Below are 19,521 nucleotides of genomic sequence, written 5' to 3'. Positions count from 1 at the left end.
CACACCCAAATACCCCACCCAGAAACCTACTGGGTATTTACAGACGACATACAAACTCCTTCAGAAAGGAGGACATACAAATTGTCCATCCAAGACTGTGACACATTCAAAACTTGGAACTGAACTGATCTAGACAAGAAAACAAAGCTACTTTGTAGTTTGTGATTCAAGTTCCTGTGTCCAGGACTGCTTATTTTACAAAATACAGCCTGCAGAGAAGTACAGACAGTGCTGAGAGCAGATGTCAGCCTAGGACAGTGTCCTGCTGGCCACCCCTTTGCCAGTGACTCCATCCCCAGCCAAGTCCAGCACTGAAGGATAAGACACTCATAAGCCTCAGCCTTTCAAGAGCAAGGGCTTGTAGCTACAGCTTTGTGGGCAAGTGCTTCAGCTGTCACAAACTCCTACTGAAAATGCTGCAGACCAAGCCCACAACCACCTCCTCACACAGAGGCATTTTCAAACAGCACTCAAAAATGGGTACAGAGTGTGCTAATCCACGGAGGTTCACAGTCATCCTGAAATTATCAGCACTCAAGAGGACTAAAACATGCAATGAATCTTGGAGGATTGCAGTCTGCAGCAAGTAATGCTCATATTGTAATTAATAATTGTGTGATCTTAATTATTTGATTAAATAATTGGCTGTACTTAATACTGTACTCGAGCTGTGAACAGATGAATGGTTCAAAGGCTCATTCCTTCAAAGACAAAATACTAATGATTTCGTCAGCCATTTAAAATGCAAGTTAAACAGATGATAAATAGCATTCACTCTAAATTGATGCAATTAATTATTTATTTATTCACTTTATTTCTTCAACTGGAAACAGCTCAGGCCTGGTTGTGGTGCATCCTCCTCATGAAAAACCCAAGTGAGAAGGTTTTGTGTTTCTGGGGTTTTTAAAATTCATTACACTTTTTAGTAGTAGTGTTTCTTGGAACCCCAAAGAATGGGCTGCATTAAAACAATGCAAAGAACTATGTAAACAGCCTTAGACAACTTAAAAATGAGAAAGTCACTGACAACAAGCACAAATGTGTGCACCCATGCTCACAACCCCTTCTTTGTCAGGGTGTGCTCTCAGAAATGTTCATTGTCATCACTTCCCCAAAACTGGAGAAAACAAAACCATAACTTCTGCCTCCTGAAAAGACTGAGATAACACGTGGAGGTTTCTATCATGAGATAACAATTTGTCCTGGTACAAACCAGAAATTTAACATTTACTAGAAGAACCATTAGTGTTTCTCTGCATGGAAATCAGGAGAGAGCCTTTAGAGCCTGGCATGATGTGCTTGATCAGTATTTTAGTGATACTTTAAGAAATACCAACTTCAGACAGCAGGGAAAAGTATATGTATCTTGTCATTGCTTTCAAGTGTCTTCTGGATACTTCAAATAATATTAAATGTGCACAGTTAATTCTAAATTATTAGAAAACATCCCATGCTGTAATTAAAAAGATAATCCCAATTGTCCAATTTCCAAAAAGTAAATTAAGCTGAAGTTTAGGGGGAGTTCTGTACAGTTTCTCCAAGTACTGAAAAGCCAAGCCAAGACTTGTTTGCAGTGATAAAAACTGGAGGCAAAGGTTACATTTAAGCACCTTGAGACAGTCACCATTGGAAAGCATTGCTGAATATCAACTCGACCACTTACTGTGATTTTGGTAGCTTTGTTCAGAACATTTACCCATTCAACTAGGTCCTGCTGATCATTGGCTTGTAGAAAGTATTTTCTCATCCCTGCATTCATAACTGTTAAAAACCATTATGAAAAATTAAGAACATTGAAGTTTAAGAGCAAACTTAACATCATCATGAAAAGATTTTATTTCAGATGAAAATTCCATCTAAAGTAGTTAAGTGCTCTGCTGCATTTCTTTTTAGAAAGTCACCTTAAGACACACAAATCCACTTGATTGCTTTATTCTAAAAAAACAGAAATTTAAGCTCTCCACTTAAATGGCATCATACAGACTTTGAAAAATGATTTTTATGAAGTCTTGAATTTTATCTAACTATTCTGCAGTTCTATTTCCTCTTTGTCAATTTCCCCAAGCAACAAGTTTTATACCTGGGGACTTCTACAATTTCTCCTTTTAATCCTCTGCCCAGAATCTCTTATCCTTTGTGACAGCATTATAAACATGACTATGGTTACTTTTTAAAAAAATCTTTTTATTGCTGAAAAAGTCAGTATTAATTACTAAGTATGTGATACACAGGACCAAATAACTTTTAAGACAGCTATAACACAAATTTTATTGTACTTAATGATTTGGCAGAGAAACATACTTTAGTCAGTTTATATCTCTACCTCACAACACCTGGCATCTTTTATCTAAAAAGGACAAACAAATTTCAGTGCAACAGCAAAAAAAAAATTATGGCTAATTCTTGAAATAGGTTGCATGGTGTACAGTGATTAAAACCATCTCAAAAAAATTAAATTTAAAATTAAAACCATCTGAATAAAAAGACAATAAATTTGTATTTTTCCTGTAGAAAGTATGAGAACCACTTTAATAGGTTAGAGACATTTGAGCCAGCATCTTGGATCATTAAGGTGTTTTAGAGCTGGCCCACTGACAGGAGAAACTTTACAGGTGCTGAAAACAAAGCCCTCCACACACGTGCAGAGGAATCTGTAGATGGCACTGAACTGACACACCACAAACTTGCCTAAAACCAGAAGGAGCTCTATGATTATCTAAAGCTTCAGTAAATTTTAAACAAGTTTAAACCCAAAAGGCACCCCAAAAATTTCTTTTTTTTTTTTTCTGTGCAGCAACAGAAGCTGAAATTTGACCTAAGAGCATTGTCTGACAGTATTTCAGGATCAATTAAATCAACTCTTTAGTCAGTAAAACAGATTTTAATAGTTACATTTCTTGTCTTCACAGCTGACAGGCATGCCACATCTCTGAAAACAAGTTTTAGTGCTTATTAATGCCTCAAAAATTTCAGACATCTGAAAAACAGCTCTCACCTACTCCTCATTAAGCTGCAATATGAAAAAACACAAGAACACCTTATGAGGAAGCCAACATTTCCATCATACTAAAGAAGAAAGTGAATACAAGCTATTTTTTAAACACTACCAGCTGTAGCTGGTACCAGAACTGCAGAACATTATCTTTGTTCCAAATTTCTGAAGAAGGCACTTGATGCACACAGCACATGCCAGAACTTACCAAAGCAGAACTCTGCCTTTGGCCTCAGCTTAGTTGCATCGCTAACCTAAGAGGGAAATTAAGATTATAAATGTCACAAAACACACATCAGATATCACAAGTTTTATTCCCTTTCAAGTGGGTAAATTCAAAGATTAGCAGCACAGCAAGCTGGTCGGGCACAATGATAAACAAGAATTAAAAATCAAAATGAAAGACAAACAAGGATGGTGGGAAGATGCAGTATTGACAACAAAAAAATGCAAAGGAAGAATGAGAAATGAGCAGAAAGCCAAGAAAAGGTCAAGTATTTTTCTCCATTTATTTGTTAATGCAGTATCTGCTACAAATTTAACCATGGAAACTTTCTGAGTTCACAGTTCCCTTTCAGACATATTTAGAACTAACTGTACACAGAAGGTAAAGAACTAGGTATTTTCTAGAAATGTTTCTGTCCTGTCTACTAAAGGTCATTATTACTTGCAAGCTATCACACCCAAGGACTTACCTTCTCCTTCATAAAAGGCCTGTATTTTCTCCAAGACTAATGGGAACTCAAATACTCATAAAGAACTGAAATATCAATTCTGTGAGCACAAAGAGCTGAGGTTTGAAATCACTAAATAAACCTAGGCAACACAGTAATTAATCTGTTCTTATTTTAACCTGAACCTATTGAAGTGTTTGTACCACCTCTCTAATTCAGGAGTATCACAGAAGCAAAAGGAGTAAGTGGCATTTAAATTTGTCTGAAGTTGAGGCCCTTGGTAGTTACCATCAAGAATTTAACCAGTATTTCACATATTAATTATCTTACCTTTGAAATATAGGTAAGTTTAATGACCCCAACAGGTGGAGATCCAGAGGGAAGATTCTGAAACAAATCACATGTGTTACAAAGTGAAACTAGTTTATTCTCATACCACAGTCAGTTTTTATGCATAAAAAGCAAGCAATTCCACAAACAAAAAGAAAATCCTACATATTTTTATAGACAATGCACAATGTATGCTTGAAACAGGATCTAAACTACTTGTTTATTATACACACATCTGTTAATCAACTAAAAACAGAAAGACTGCTAGAAACAATACAAATAGTAATTGTTTCAGAGGTTTATGTATTTTACTAGAGGAAAAAGGATTCTTGTGGGTCTGCATCCAGGAAATCCGGAAAGAATACTTTTTCCTTAACAGATGTTGGAGTCTCATGTACTTTGACCAGGGCAGGCGGAAGGGACAAGAAGTGACATTCATCTATTATGTCAGATACTTCAAAGGCCATCTCACATATTTTCCAATCACTTCAGGGATTTAGAATGGCCTTCACATAGTTATAAGAACCCTACAGTTCTTCAAAACTAAAGCAGTGGAAGAAAATCAAGAAGTTTCAACTTGCCTCTTGCAAGAAACCCTTTCATTTGTACATGTAAAATAAAAGGCCTAACCTAGGCCTGGGTGTGCACTGCAAATATCATTTAAGCCTTAAAGCTTCTGAGGAATTGCAATTTCTACAGCACTTCAAGATTTTGTCCACATGCCCTGAATTGCTTCGTTTCACTCATCGAGATCAAACGTTTGAAGTCTGTCTTACTTCCAGAAATTCTTTTTCTCCTCAGTGAGAACTGCTAAATGCTTCAGTCACAAGTCACATCCATCGAGCTGCACTTCATTTACATTTTGTTTTTGCTGGTTCCTTTGAACAGCAGACTCCTGCTTTTTAACTCTCCTGTTCCTGGCAGAAGCGTACATGGATATTCTTCTAGCAGGCACTTGTCAGCTGACCTGGATCCTACGCTCTCACTGTCTCTGTGCCCAAACCTTGAGCAATTATCTGATCTTCCCTCTGCTAGAAAACACAGGGATGCAGGTAAATTGTAAAAGTAGCTTTTATCTAATGGCTGCTCTCCATCACAATGGATACAAGCTGTCCTCATTCATACACCATCCATGCTGGATTGCAACTGCAGGTTTCATTAAAAATTGCTTTTCAATGACTGATTCTGTTGAGGGAAAGGAATATGTAATGCAAGGAAAACCACACACTACCACATAAGGTTAAAGGTGAATGAAACACCTGGATACTGAACACCTGGGTGTGTGATTTGGCTCATCTGGTTATACTAAACTGATTTACAATTATTTCACTTATGTCAATGATTTTTTTCCCCAGCTTCCAGGTCCATAATACCAAACCCCACGTCTCTTTTGCGAATTTGTTAGAAAACCCAAACTTGACATAAACCAGGAAACTCCTGCCAGGAACACCTCACCTGTGGGTTATCCATGTACCATACCAGGCTGTCTTCTCGTGTGTCCAGAATGAAGTACCGCCGCAGGAATTTCCCACTATTCTCATTTTCCTCAATGTCTAGGAAACCACAGATGCGATTCTGGCGATCCACATAAGGCATTTCTGACCCTGGACATCACACTGCACAACAAAAAGCACAGGAGGTAAGCAAAGTTCCTTGGTGCTAATTTTAAGACTGCTCTGTGCCTACCCATGACATTTTGAGCAGTTTCAACCAGTAGCTTAAAGAAGTTTCTACGGAAGGGTAAGTGAAGCGTAGCTGCTCCCCACACCACCATCACTGAACTTTTACATAGAACTTTCGTACTTCTTTGAAGCATATATTTAGCAGATCTAATAGCCTAAGTGTAAAGTTACAAGTGGTAAGCAACAGATGAGCATCAAGACTAATTTTGACAAGATCACTGAAAAATAAAAGTTCTCCTTCACAACGTGCACAAAATTGAGACAGCAGTGGGGTTACACTTCCTCCTTTGACACTGCCTCTCATGGCCAAGAAAGAATCTTTGTCAGTGGCTCGACTGCCCAATGCAATTTTTCATATCTTGCTTAGGCAAATGCAATAAAAAAGCTTTTAGAAACACTGTTCACATCTTTCTCCTACAAAAAGCACTTCATGTCTAACCATGTCTAAGAACAGACATCTTTTCATTCTTATACACTAAATAGCCAAAATGAAGTTGTATGTGCACCAAGAGACAGGCAAACACCCTTTGCTCATGGTACTGAGGTCTGAGGGTGTCAGGCTTTTTTTTTGCTGGGGGGGTTTTGGAGGGGCTTTTTGTTTGTTTAGCTTTAAAAAACTAAATTAAAAGCTGCATTGTGCCCACCTATTGCCATTTTGCCTGCTTCACCTTTTGTGGCTCTGCCTTACTGCAGCCTATTGCATCACGGGTTTTGCTTCCTTTTATTTTATGGGACAGTCATTTTACTTTAAGAGCCAGCCTTGTAAGACCAAAGATAAATCTGCATATTCATCTAAAAATGATAAAAATCAGGTGGATGTCAATCTTTCCCAAGGCACGAAAGAAATGATTCAGTCTTTACATTTTGTTACAAAATTCAGAAATAGTACAGATCCAAAAATACTAATGTAAGACACAGAAGGTTGAAGCACTTCACACTTTTCATCATTTTCCAACTTTTCCAGCTTTAACCATGTAATGTGAAAGTTTCATTTTAGCATTTCTTTGAATTCTTTAATACTTTTTTAAGGTTGCTTGATTTAAATACATTTACATACACAATGAGACAGACACCTGATAATTATCTGTAGCAAGCTATTGATATACCACAGCACAACATGAGACAGTTTTTCAAGTATTGTTTCGGGGAGAGAATCAGTGTTTATTTTAAGGACTCAGATATCCACATTTTTGGGGGGAATTGATTGATTGATTTTTATCAATATACAAACATGTAGAGATATACTTGTAGTTACAGCTGTCATTTTATATGCCTAATTACAATACAAGCAAAATTTTGGTTCAACCACTTTGAGAAATATGTTTTAAAACGTGTGTTACCAGCAACAATGCTTTAAATATGCAAAGGTTTGTTCTTCAATCAAGTAAGAAAATTTACTAAGGTAATCTAAATTTTCTTGCTGTGTTCCTCACAATCTAAATATCACAGATCTAAGTCCAGTCCTGTAACCAAGTTATAACTATAAGGAATACAAAAATAAACATTTGAGCACTCAGGACAATATCATTATTTTAACAAACAATCATCAGTAATTCAATTGAGGCTCTTGGGATCACTTCACACTGAAGCAACATCTCTCTACAAACACATCTGAGGGAAAGCTCAAGGGTAGCTGTTCTCTAAATGACACCTCTAATCTGTCAGAACTTGGCATCACACCTTGTTTTCATTTAAATGAATATAAAAATTGCCATTTACCAGTATTGCCCTAAGTTGTGGCAGGTGGTCCCTCAACAAAATCATCCAGCACTTCCAGGACACCCTTCAGGCTTCATAACAACAGTTTATGAAGCCCAGAAAAGCCCTGTGCCTAAAAAAAGCAAATATTGGTGGCTGGTTTCCTGTCTGAGCAGACTTAAAGCTGTGTTCTCTGCAGATGTGAAGAAAACGAAACAAGGAAAACTTGTTTTTGAAACAAGATACGGATTGATTAAGAATCCTTGAATAAAACCAACTGAATTTTCAAAGCACTTTTCCCCTATAAGAGAATCTATGTTTCAGAAATCCTTTTAAGGAAAATGAAAGGAGGATGCTCATAATGCTCCATTATGAACACACAATTAGCTAAAGCTGAGCTACTGCAATACTTGAAGTTTTTTTTTCCAGGGCAAAAGACAAGACTCAGAAGCTTTTTCTTATTTGTCAATAAACCAACCCTCACAGACAAAAAAAAAACAAACCCCAAACCTAAATTAATAAATATTTTATATTTCAAATTACTACTAGCTAATTTCTAGCCTACAAAATGATTCTATTTGCACCTACTCTGTGCTCTATGAAAATATAGCATAAATTAACACTAATCTAAAACTTAAATTGTGTAACTGCTGTTTTCTTCAAATTAGTTTAAAATTCCTCACGGGATTACAGACTTCTATTAGGCTGATAGCCTCAAATAATAAGAGACAAAAAAAGAAACCCTTTAACTTTATAACAAATTGAATTCTAACACAGTATCATCCAACCATTTTCCAATTTTAAAAGCCTGCTTATTACACCATATTGCACCTTGGCAAGATTCCCCTGTAAATTAATAGCAATTCTATTCAGCCTTCATTAATGAACCACAATTTGCAATGCACATCAAAAAAAAAAAAAAAATCAATTTGTGCCTTTCTTCCAGTTACTAAAGGGACTGAACACATGACAAAACCACCACCACGATACCCTTCCTACAACTCCAGACAGACGAAAAGAGCACTGATGGAATTGCCATGATTCATATAAGGAATTGCAGAACTCTAATTCCTCAGCATAGGAAATCTGGCTGGAAGACCACCAGCTTAAGAATTCATCAGAACTTCATCTTAAAAGTGTCTTCAGAATACACATCATGTCTTGCACAGATGAGATTTTCCATTAAATTATTTGAAGCAATTATGAAACAAAAATCTCCAAGTCTGTACACTTTACAGCATTATTACACGCACCCTTAGTTATTTTCTGCAGCAGAACCTGCAGTACAGAACAGTGCATTAACTCTTCTAGAATCAAGTATTATAAAAAGATGATGAGTTCTTAGAAAGGCTGAAGGCATCAAACCTGTTACAGATCACATACAACTTCATTTCATTTTGCCTTCCCTCCCTGGAGTGGAAGGGCAGGGCAGGGGAGATGTGGGTCAATGATACAGTGCTGCTTCAGGAAAAACATCCCTGTGGCCCATTTCCTCCTGGTTCTTGCCATAATCCACCAGAAACTAAGAGATTTTTGTAAACCTCTTTTGTGGCGTATAGTAACACTCTGTAAGAATTCAGAAAACTCTCAGCTCCTTAAAATTCTTTTCCTGGAGGGCTGTGTTATAATCCAGACAGGAGGTGTCACTTATTTTTGAAGCCTTACATCCCTCCTTCCAGCAGCAGGGTACTAATTTAAGTAGGTCCATACCTCATCAGCCCAGCTTCTCTCAGATTTCCCCTCTCCCCACTCTCTTCCTCTGAGGTACAGCACACACCGACATTCCCCAACATTTATATCACACACTGAGGGCTGCCTGGCCTCCTGGGCACCACTATAAATAAAAATCCCAGATCACCTTCCCCAGTCTCACTGTAAATGCATGACTGCACAAGTAGGACCTGCAGAGGCACACGAGCATCTCCTTTTCACCATTTATAACACATGGCTTAAACTCTCCTACATTAATTCCTATTTTTAGTTTCCCACCAGCACCTGTTCTTGAGTTCACCTCCATTATAGATTGGCTGCAGCCTTCGTACCTTCAAGTACAAGTCTAGACAAGACTGAAGTGAGGTGCCAGATAATATTTCTATGGCCCAATCTCTCCCTTGACTTCATTTCCACAGGTAGGTACAAACCAAGGACCACTGGCTGACTAAAGCAAGCAGAATTTTGTGCTTACAAAAAGACCATGCAATAGGCTTTGCACTTAATATCTCTTTATTTTACTTGTCTTTTCCCCAAGGTTTGGGTATATTTTATTACTTCTATTTCTTTTGTTTAGATGAACAGTTCTGCTTCCTGCTCTTTAACATGTGGACATTTGGAACTTTGGATTTAACTTACCCCAGGAGATGACTTTGGGGTTTTCTTCTAACAGCTAGGAAGATTAAGAAACATACATTACCTACTTACTCATCCCTATGAAATGAAGAACAACATTCATACACCTCCACTTGATAAATATAAAATGATGCCATGAGTCATGCCCATCCCTCCTCCCCACCTCCCTTTTTAAGCTCTGCTGTTTACAGCAGCTCCAGCACCACAAAGGGAAGGTAAAGCAGCATCCCCAGCGATCTCCAGTCTTTCCTGCAGTTCCAGGGACAGCTTAATTAGTGAGGGCTCCTGGCTTTTGCCTAGGCAATTACTCTCAGCTTCCTGCTGTAAATCAGCTGCTCTCCAGCTGGTCATCTCTTTTACTGACCATTTACTGACTCCCGAGGGGAAGGGATGAGCTCAGACTGTCCTGCTTATCCCCTGAAGAACACAGCAATGAAAGCTTTCCTTCTTGTGCACTTCCAGAACAAGGAAAGGGAGCAGGGACAGGGAAATTCCAACCCTAAGACAACCAGCTCAGAACAGCCTCTGAAAACAAGCCACATAAATCTTCAAGGGACAGTAGTTCAACTTCTTTTTACTTCCTTGAAAACCTTCCAGCACAGGCAGCCCACTAAAGAGACAACTTATACTATGAGACAATGTCCCTGGCTCACCTTTCATACAACTTCCAAAGTACAAAAAACATGACAAAAAAAACCCCACAAAGAACTAATCCAGGAACAGGAGAGGTGACTTGGCTGCAATTCTTTTGACAACAAAAGATAATTCAGAATTGATGGATTTAAAATTACAAGTCCAGCTTTTCAATTTCCCAAAGGTCCTCCACTGATTCGTTTTTGTCCTGGAGGGCACAGCAGACACTGGATACTTCTGTTAACAGAAAAGACATGCCTTTGATTTGCTAGCAGCCTATGACACTCTGATCAACTTTTTAACTACATCTGAAAATGAAAACTGCAAGTCTCCAGGATACACTGCCTCCTAAATTCAGATTCCCTCTCTAAAGTAGTCAAAAAGAAGGAAAAAAACCAGCTGCAAAAGGCCAGTATTCACGTGTAAGAGAATTCCTAAGCAGAAGTCAGTCTCCCAAATAAAAAAACCTGAAATACAAGTAGCACTGACCTCTCCTATCCCTGACCAAACTATGAGGAATGCCAAAAGATACATCCCTCCCCCAGTACCTAATCCAACTTCCAAGCAGGCCACAATATAGAAAAATCATCATTGCAGCGATGATTCATCTAGCAAAACCAGCAGCCTTATCTTGAACTTAAGTCTTAGCCAGTCATGATTCTGTGTTCAAAATGCTGATCTGCTGTTTTCCAGGAACACTTGTTAAATCAGGGTAAGCTAACCACTCCCATCTTTTCCAGTGTACCTCAGCAAGTCAAATGATTGATTTCATTCAATACTATCCTGCAACGTTGCTTTCACCTCGGAAAAATTTCTGTATGTTCTAGGGGAAGATTGAAGTTCCAAGGAAAACGCTTTCAAGTTACCCAAATCCATCATCCCCTGGCCTTTCTCAAGCACTGATCTACAAGTTCCATGATGGGACAGACTGGTACTTCCTCAAAACCTTCTGCAGAAATTTCTCTGAGTGATGTTTCCTGTTCTTAACTAAACTATTTTCCTCCATTTTAAGGTATTTGCAACAGCAGCCAAAGGCTCTGGGATATGATGGAATGAGGAAATGCACTGCACAGGATGCAAAACTCCTCTCTATCACTGATCTTTTAAGTCAAAACAAAACAAAAAAACCCAACCTCACCTACTAATGGTTTTTGCCCAGCTAAAACAATTATTTTAATTGTCCCTCTAAATGCACTGAGCTAACACAAACAAAAGGAAGCATCCTGTGCAACAAGGCCATTATAAAAATACACGCTTGAAATTTATCCATTAATAACTTATGAATGATGACCAGCTTACAAGGCAATAAAGTAAAATAACAAAGCTGAGAAAAGTCATAGAACATGTTCAATAACACCAAGTCTTTACAACAGTCAGACGTAATTTTCATCACTTTATATTAAGCCTAGATAATATAGTTACTCAAAATGAGATATAACCAGAGATAAATACAATAAAGGAAAAAAAATATAGTTACTCTAATTCACTTTGACTTGTATCTCATACATGACTCAAAACAAGTTTTTTAATGCTTATTAATTTCAGTTACATGCTAGTTAAAATCCTTCAAAATGCAAGTTCAGAGTTGATTCATATTTACAATTTTTTAATCAGCCTTTTCAAAATTTTGAGTAAGTGCCATCTGCAAAACTCCAAATATTACAAATTAGGTCCTTGTTCTTGAATATGCTTACATGTTTATTCTATAGAAAGTGTCCATTCATGACAACCAAAACAAATTAAAAATCAAGCAGGAAATAACCACATTACTTATTAGGATTACTTATTATTACCAGTAAGTCATTAGAAAAAACCCTGTTTAATTTCAATAATAGTCACTGTTTCATCCGGGCCAACCACTCCAAGCACTTAAATTCCACACACTCCCAGCTTTTGCAAATTCTCATCTGAATCAAACTACAAATCCTGGCGAAGCTTATTTGACTTGAGGAAGTCCAGCACAAAAAGAAGGTGAGGCTGGTTGAATAACAAAGTTTGCCATTTTTGAGCCAGTCTTGCTGATTTTCACTCTGAATCCTGGGTACAAACTCAGCAGTATAAATGAACACAGGCCTTCCTGGGAAGTATGCAAGAAATGGAAAGGCCAGCTGCTTAGGAAATTAGCTATATCTCCAGTTTTCACAGAACACTCTTATGTTGTTAAAGAAAGCACTGTAAATAACTAAAATTTTCAGTTCATTTCAAATATCAAATAATGAAAAGAACATTATCAGGTGAATATTTGGTTTGATCCCTTTTACAGATATAAAAAGATTTAATGAAAACAAAGCACACAAAGCTGATGATCAATTTTGATTTTATAGATCTAATTTAGCAATTTTGATGCAGAATAAAGAAAAGTGCAATGCTTCACCTACGTTAACACTCTGGAAAGGAAAAAATCATTGCTGTTCAATTTTTACCTCATTTAATATTTACAGTACAGACTGTGTTTGTGTAATCCACTATGTCAGCCAAAATTCCCTCTACTGCAAAGACTTGATACTTCCTCCAGAATCCAGCTCACTTATCAATTATATCAGTCCTACACAAGGATTCCCAGAGATTAGGATTAATCTCAGAGCTCTTCAGTAAGTGCAAGCATAGTGAAAGCTCTTCAGGAAGAGCAGGGCTTTGTCTGTCTGATGTAAGAGAACCAATGTGCATTTATAGAACACACCAGCTCCTGTTTACCAAGGTGGGAGGAGAAAATTAAGCTCCCATCAAATGGCAAAGTTTTTGGGACATTACCCTCCCCCTCCTTTTTTTTATACATCTTAAATTAAGAAAAATCAAATCCCAGTCTGCCATATTTAATGAAAGTCTCACCCAACACAGAGATAAACCCCATAAAGTGAAAGCTGCTCTGCAGTGACAGGTTTTGTAGCACAGTGCCAGCACACTAACACTTCACTCGAAGCACATCACTCACTGTAACTTCTCACAGAATTCATTTCCAGCAGCCTTCCTACTTGGAACCAAGCCATAAGCCCAGGGAATTGTCCTCATGTCAGGTACAGCCCATGCCTGGTTGCTGGCCTTCTTCCTCACCTTCCTCCTTATTTGTAGGGTGACACAAATAACAGTTACTGCCCAGCTGTTGCTCTGCACTGACAAAGGGGTTTCTCAAAACCTCAGTTACAGTGTGTAGGGAGAGTAACACCCCTCCACCCACAGAATAATCCCAAAAGTACCAGGCAGGCTCCTGGCATTTTGTGGGACTGCTGTCTGACCTATACACAGTGAGGGAGAAACACTCCAGAAGAATCCCAAATCCTGCATACATCTGACAAGCCTGGAAATCCTGGATGTACCATGAGCATGCAACAGGCTGGGTTTCAACACTGTACTGCTGCCTCCCACAAAAAGGCAGCAAATGGACCTCCTGAAGGAGTCATGCTCCTCCACCCAAAAATCAGGACATCAGCACAAAGTAGGAAGATATTATAGATAAATTACAGCACCGGCAGTGAACTTGATTTAAGGAAGAAACAAAAGAAAAAGGTTAATGATAAAAAAATCAAGATAACCAAATCCTGAAGTCCTGAATCAGCAGACACACTTTTGAAGCAAGAACATCCTTTAAGTTACCCAACCTTCCAGCAGTGGTGCACACACAGGCATGGAGTCTACCAGATAGAGAAATAACTTCCCAGCTGAATTATTAGCACAGCCTAAGTTCCCATTTGTCATTCTAAACCTCCCTAAAGAGTTAACCAACATATTTAACAACATCTTTTGAAGTGCAGTTTTAAGAGGACTGCTCACTCTTACAACAAACCTGGCATGTAACTGTTCTAGTGCTTAACAGAAGAACATTTAATTAAGTCACTAGTCTGAACAAGTTCCAACACATTTTCTTGGACATGGGATGTAAATGTGGTGGGTACCAAAGCACCCAGAGAGAGCATACACATCAAAACAATTACATATTAAATGAATTAATTTATCACCTCTCTGTCAGTATACAGAGACTGTTCCTGGGAGTGTTGACTCTCAACAATGAAAACATGTTTGCAAAGCTTGATAATTGCTGTCTAGTCTACATCTTAAATTTATAGCAATGACAGTGCCCTATTTCCACCAGAAGGATTTAAAATCCAAAATAATTTTAACTCTATAACATTACTAAAGACACTGCTCATTAGAGGTGGCTGCAAATTCTTTTTCCCTTTGGGGGAGTTGAGAGGTAGAGAAGCTCAACCTCTTTCACATGAGAAGTCAGTAAATCAGGCCCAATTTAAGAGATTCTGCTTACCATGCCAGCAGAACAAATGAGCTAAATTGATATCCAAAACATGTGGATGCAATGGTTAGCTAGATTTAAAAGCATCTTCCAAAGACCAGAACAGCCAACAAAGGAACAGAGAGAGCTTTGCTACTGTCCCCGGTGTGGCAGAACCATAACATAAAAGATTTACATGTTTGTGCAGGTATTTTAAGCATTGTTTTAAAATTCTGTTAAACAAACAAGGCTATGCAGTGCTCCTTAAAATTTTAAGGACTTGCTTTCTCTAAGTGACACCAGAGACTTCCAGTCAAAACCTTTTTTCCACCGTCTTTTTCTGGTTTTCCTCCTCCTGCCTGGAGCTTACCCCTAGTTTTTAAGTTGGCCAGTGTCTTCAACCTCTCCCTCCCAGCCCAAGGGAGCTCTGTGCCCCACATCAACACCACCCCTGGCCACGTCCAACCTGACATACCCTAAACACTCCTGTGATGCAGAACTGCTGCTGCTGCTCTGCACTCTCAGTATGAGAACGGAGGGACAGAGAAGCAGCTTGTCCCAGGCCACACAGGAAGCTTTTTGGCAACACAGTAAGCTGAACCTGTTTCCCAAGTCCCAGAGCAGCAACCTCACTATTGAACCACCTTTCTTCTACATAAAATACCTGAAACTATTCAGATTTTAAGGCAAAGGCATATGTTCAAACCTGAAAACTGTTTAAACTGTTGAATGCCACAAATGTCTACCAGACCTGCAACTCCCTACTCGTGCAGATAACATCTGTTAAGAATAAGTGGCTCATACAGTTCTGCACCAGAAAGCTTAATAAGTTCCTTCTTCAAGATTAAAGAAACACCTACACATTCTAGATGTTTCTGCAAGTCCCTGGAGGGAGAAAATGCTGCTTAGTGCTGAGACAATCAACCAGCTTCCTTCCTCAACAGCAACAAAACCCTGCTGCTTTACCTAGCACTGAGAGGAAAGTGTTATTTATAGAATTGAGCCCTATACCAACACGTACCTAAATATTTCTCACAGTTAGGGTACAGCATGTATCAAGATGACCTTAGCCCTATGTATTTTCAAAGTCCTAATTTGAAAGATCAGCATAAGAGCAGAAAAAAACTTGAAGCAGCTCAGCCATATCTCCCATTCCAATTCATTTCAGTCATTCTCTGCATTGAAGTATAACTTCAAAACCTGAACCATTCTCGTCACTCAGACCTCTTCAGCAGGCGACTTTTTAAAAGCAGTTACATTATTTTTATATGTCAAAGAAGCACACTAGGATTATGGTATTTAGGTTTCTTATATAATTTTATAAATCACTGACAGCAATACTTCAATACATGTACTACTGACTGTTGTGTTTCTTATATAATTTCCTGGTGACTTCTTAAGCACTTGTTCCACGCTGTAAAAATGTTTTATGCTAAAGCCAGTTACCTAAATTCCCATTGTGGCACTGAAATAAGTTACTATCCTGTATTTTCATGCAATTATACAACTGCACAAAGGTTCACTTGGCTCCAAACCCCAGTAAGTGGTTTCTAAGACTGTTTCTATTGTTCGTAATTATCAGAGAAAAAAAAACCTGCCAAAAGCCATCTTGTAAGACAGATACATGCTCTCATATCACAAACTACTGTTTGTCTAAACACTGATGTAGAGCTGGATACCTCCAAAAGCACAGCAGAGCATGCAAGGACTCTGCTCATTAGAACATGTACTCACTTCCCAACACTGCTGGTTTGCTGCACTTTGGAGGAACTGCATTTACTATGATAACTGTCAGCTTAAATAACCAGGAACAGTCAGTAATAAAGACATCGATGGAATTCTAAATCTACTAAAACAGATTACGAATTTTGCAGGCCTGGCAGTTTGGGCTACATCCAACACTACACTGGAGACTGTGTTACAAGCCGAGATCTGTTCTCATTTCAGTAATGTCCTCAAGTTCTTTCTAATCTGTTACAGTCAATAAAAACGGACTTCTGCACTTCCTCTCTTCTACACCAACTCTCTGACATGCAGTCAGCCTTTATTTGAGCTGAGATAGCTCTGCTGCCTTCTGGAACAAGCCCCAGCTACCTGGAAAAAACAAGGCCTTTTCCTGCATTCAGGTCTCTTCCTCATGCACATGCCTTCTGTATTCCTCATGTGTGTGTCTGTCTTCTGTCACTCAGCTACTACTCCTGAGGAAAAATAAATACAGGAGGAGAGAAGGAGGAGGGAAAGCACTAAAATGCTGCCTGCTTTCTTCATACAATGATTCTTCTTTGCCTGTTCTCTAATCTGTATGAAAGCATCCACTCCTCTGAAACATTTCAACACTGCACTACACCTGCCAGTGACCCACTGTGCATCTTTTTCTTTAATTTCACCCTTAAAATGCAGAGCTACACAATGGAACATGAGGCCAAATGTAGTTTTACAGCAGAGAAATAGCTCAAGAAAATAGACGTCTTCAGAAATTATGAACTTGGAATTAAATTTTCTACACTCACAAAATCAAACCACAATGTTTGATAACTGCAAATAGAACTCAAGTGAGTCGCACAAAGGTTTTTATTTTATGCAAAGCTGACTCCAGTGGTGTAGCACTCACTGATATTCAGGACACATAAAACCCCCATGTATTATTTCTTGAATTATCACTTTCTGCATCAGTGCTTATCTATCCCTGAATTAAAAGGCTCTCCTCCAAATATCAACCAGGCCCAGCATCTCTCTCTGCCACAAAGAGATTTCAGCCCACTTTTAACACTTCCTCATGTGACAAAAGGGAAAACAGTACTTCTACACTTCTGTGCTTCACAAACCTGACCATTTTATGTATTGTTACTGGTGTGACTCTTTCAACTAAAAATAACAAGTAGGAGGGAACAAGACTGAATGGACCTAAAATGCAAGTTCACTGTTCCATAAGACAGAGTAACTCATGAGAGAGCAACCAAAGTTACCGTGCACATTTCCACCTCGGTTAGGATTGTGTTCGTGCTGCCTCAAAATAAATGCAGCCTAAATTAAAAAGAAAAAAAAACAAAAAAACCCAACAAAACAAAAACACAAAACCCAGCAAACCCTGTTGGTTTGGTTTCAACAGCAAGAAGCCGCTCCTCACATGTCACAGGCCCCAAAACCGTACGATCAAATACGGCTCTGCCCTGCAGGGTGATGTATGGGAGCAGGTAAGGAGAAGAGAAAATTTATCTTTACAGACATTACAGCCTCTGTCAGGAAAGCAAGGAATTCATCAGAAGGCAACAAAGAAGTTTATGCTGTTCAGCTTGCTCTAAGCCTAGTAGTCTATTTAAAAATACTCTGCTTTGAAAAGAAGGTGAAGCATGGAGATATGTAGCTCTTAAGAATCTAAAAAAAAAAAAAATTAAAAAAGATTCTACCTCTGAGCTTTATTCAGGTAAGTAACACCACTTTGCTGATGGCTAATTCAGGTGCTCAGCCTAACTAAGTAATAACTGTTTCCCTACTTGAAGACTGTTCATTCTGCTTGATTATAAACACAATAGAATGCTTAGTGAAAATCAGACTTTTTTTTTTTTACAGAAGGCCTCAAAGCAGCAGCCTGCCAAAGAGAAAATTGCTGTCCTCTTGATGTTACTTTGCAAACATTTGATGCAATAACATAATGCCTTTTATGAAGGTCATGCATTAGTTCCTCCCAAGAGAGCTGCACAACACATACAGAATTTAAGTCTGTGTTAAGTTTAGCAGCATGTCAAACGCCAATCTGGAATTTTACAGGTGATAAAAACCGCGCATATAACAACAGTGGTTACAGTTTAACATTCATTTATAGTCAAGTTATCCATTTAAAGACACTTTGGTTCAGTAAATAACCAGCCCCGGTTACAGCTAACCCAGAACACAGCTCAGAGCGTGCCAACAGCCTCCCCACCCAGCCCTCTCCAAAACTTATGCCTTCCAAAGCTAAAAACAAACGCGGCACTACACACTGGCTGTCCCAGCCCCACTGAGCTCTCCTTGGAGCTGCAGCTGGGAGAGGGATCCCAAAGGCGAGCCGAACCGAGGGAGGGTGCTCGGGGAGCCCACACCCTCGCAGGCACCATCCCTGCAGGCTCTGCCCAGATAACATCGCTCCTTCCCGGCGTGCTCCAACACCGGAGCGGCGAAGGCGAGCGCAGGGAGAACAGACCATGACGAGCAATGAGATCACCTCTTCTCCTACCTCTGGGGCTGTGACAGCGCCCTGCCTGCGCCACCGGGGCACCCGACACCGCGCTGCCCCCGGGGGACGCACGGGCAGAGCCCCCGCGCCGCCGAGCGCCTTCCAGGGAAAACGGAAAGGAAAAGAGGAGGGAGAGGCGCAGGGGCAGCAGGACAGTGCCCTGCGCGGTCACACACCGGGCAGGCGCGGAAGGAAGGGCATCACCCAGGGCGGGCCGAGCCCCGCCCCGGGCCGAGGCACTTACTGGAGTCCTGACAGTGCGGGAGCCCCCTGAGGAGAGCCGGGCGCTCCCCGGGCGCGCTCCCGGCCCCGCTCCGCGCTCCGCACCGGGAACGGGCTCGTCCCGCCGCCTCCGTCCGCACCGCCGGGCACCCACACTGCGCGTGCGCCGCCGCGCCACCGCCCGCACCGCCCCGCGGCCTGCTGGGACATGTAGTGCGGCGCGGGAGGGGAGGGGCACGGGCCGGCGGCGCGGGGCATGATGGGAATTGTAGTCCAAGTACTGGGATTTTAATCTTGTCTTTAATGGGGAGGCCCGAGCAGGGAAGGAAATGTTGCATGTTGTGAAGAAATTCTTCCCTGTGAGGGTGGGCAGGCCCTGGCACAGGGTGCCCAGAGGAGCTGTGGCTGCCCCTGGATCCCTGGCAGTGTCCAAGGCCAGGTTGGATGGGGCTTGGAGCAGCCTGGGACAGTGGAAGGTGTCCCTGCCATGGCAGGGGCTGGGACTG

The 19,521-nt window shown here is 40.0% G+C and overlaps 1 protein-coding gene across 4 annotated transcripts in view; it reads right to left on the bottom strand.

The window, feature by feature from the left end:
- PLEKHA1 (pleckstrin homology domain containing A1) overlaps positions 1–19,177 on the bottom strand; it is a 31,252-nt gene extending 12,075 nt beyond the window's left edge. For 3 of the 4 annotated variants that reach the window (XM_082285717.1, XM_082285718.1, XM_082285715.1), the window contains exons 1-5: positions 19,038–19,177; positions 5,452–5,612; positions 3,997–4,053; positions 3,201–3,246; positions 1,664–1,761 (exon numbers count right to left, since the gene is read on the bottom strand). In XM_082285717.1, coding sequence (XP_082141843.1) covers positions 1,664–1,761; positions 3,201–3,246; positions 3,997–4,053; positions 5,452–5,592 — 342 coding nt within the window. In that variant the 5' untranslated portion in view covers positions 5,593–5,612; positions 19,038–19,177. Of the gene's footprint in view, positions 1–1,663; positions 1,762–3,200; positions 3,247–3,996; positions 4,054–5,451; positions 5,613–18,793; positions 18,900–19,037 lie in introns of those variants that run through there. The other variant, XM_082285716.1, reaches the window with a different exon arrangement.
- Positions 19,178–19,521: the final 344 nt, after the last annotated feature.

The sequence above is a fragment of the Coloeus monedula genome (genome assembly GCF_965178545.1).
Source record: "Coloeus monedula genome assembly, chromosome: 8".
NCBI classification, from domain to species: Eukaryota; Metazoa; Chordata; class Aves; order Passeriformes; family Corvidae; genus Coloeus; species Coloeus monedula.
Note: the sequence above shows the minus strand (reverse complement) of the source record. Positions and strands in the feature narration are given on the sequence as shown.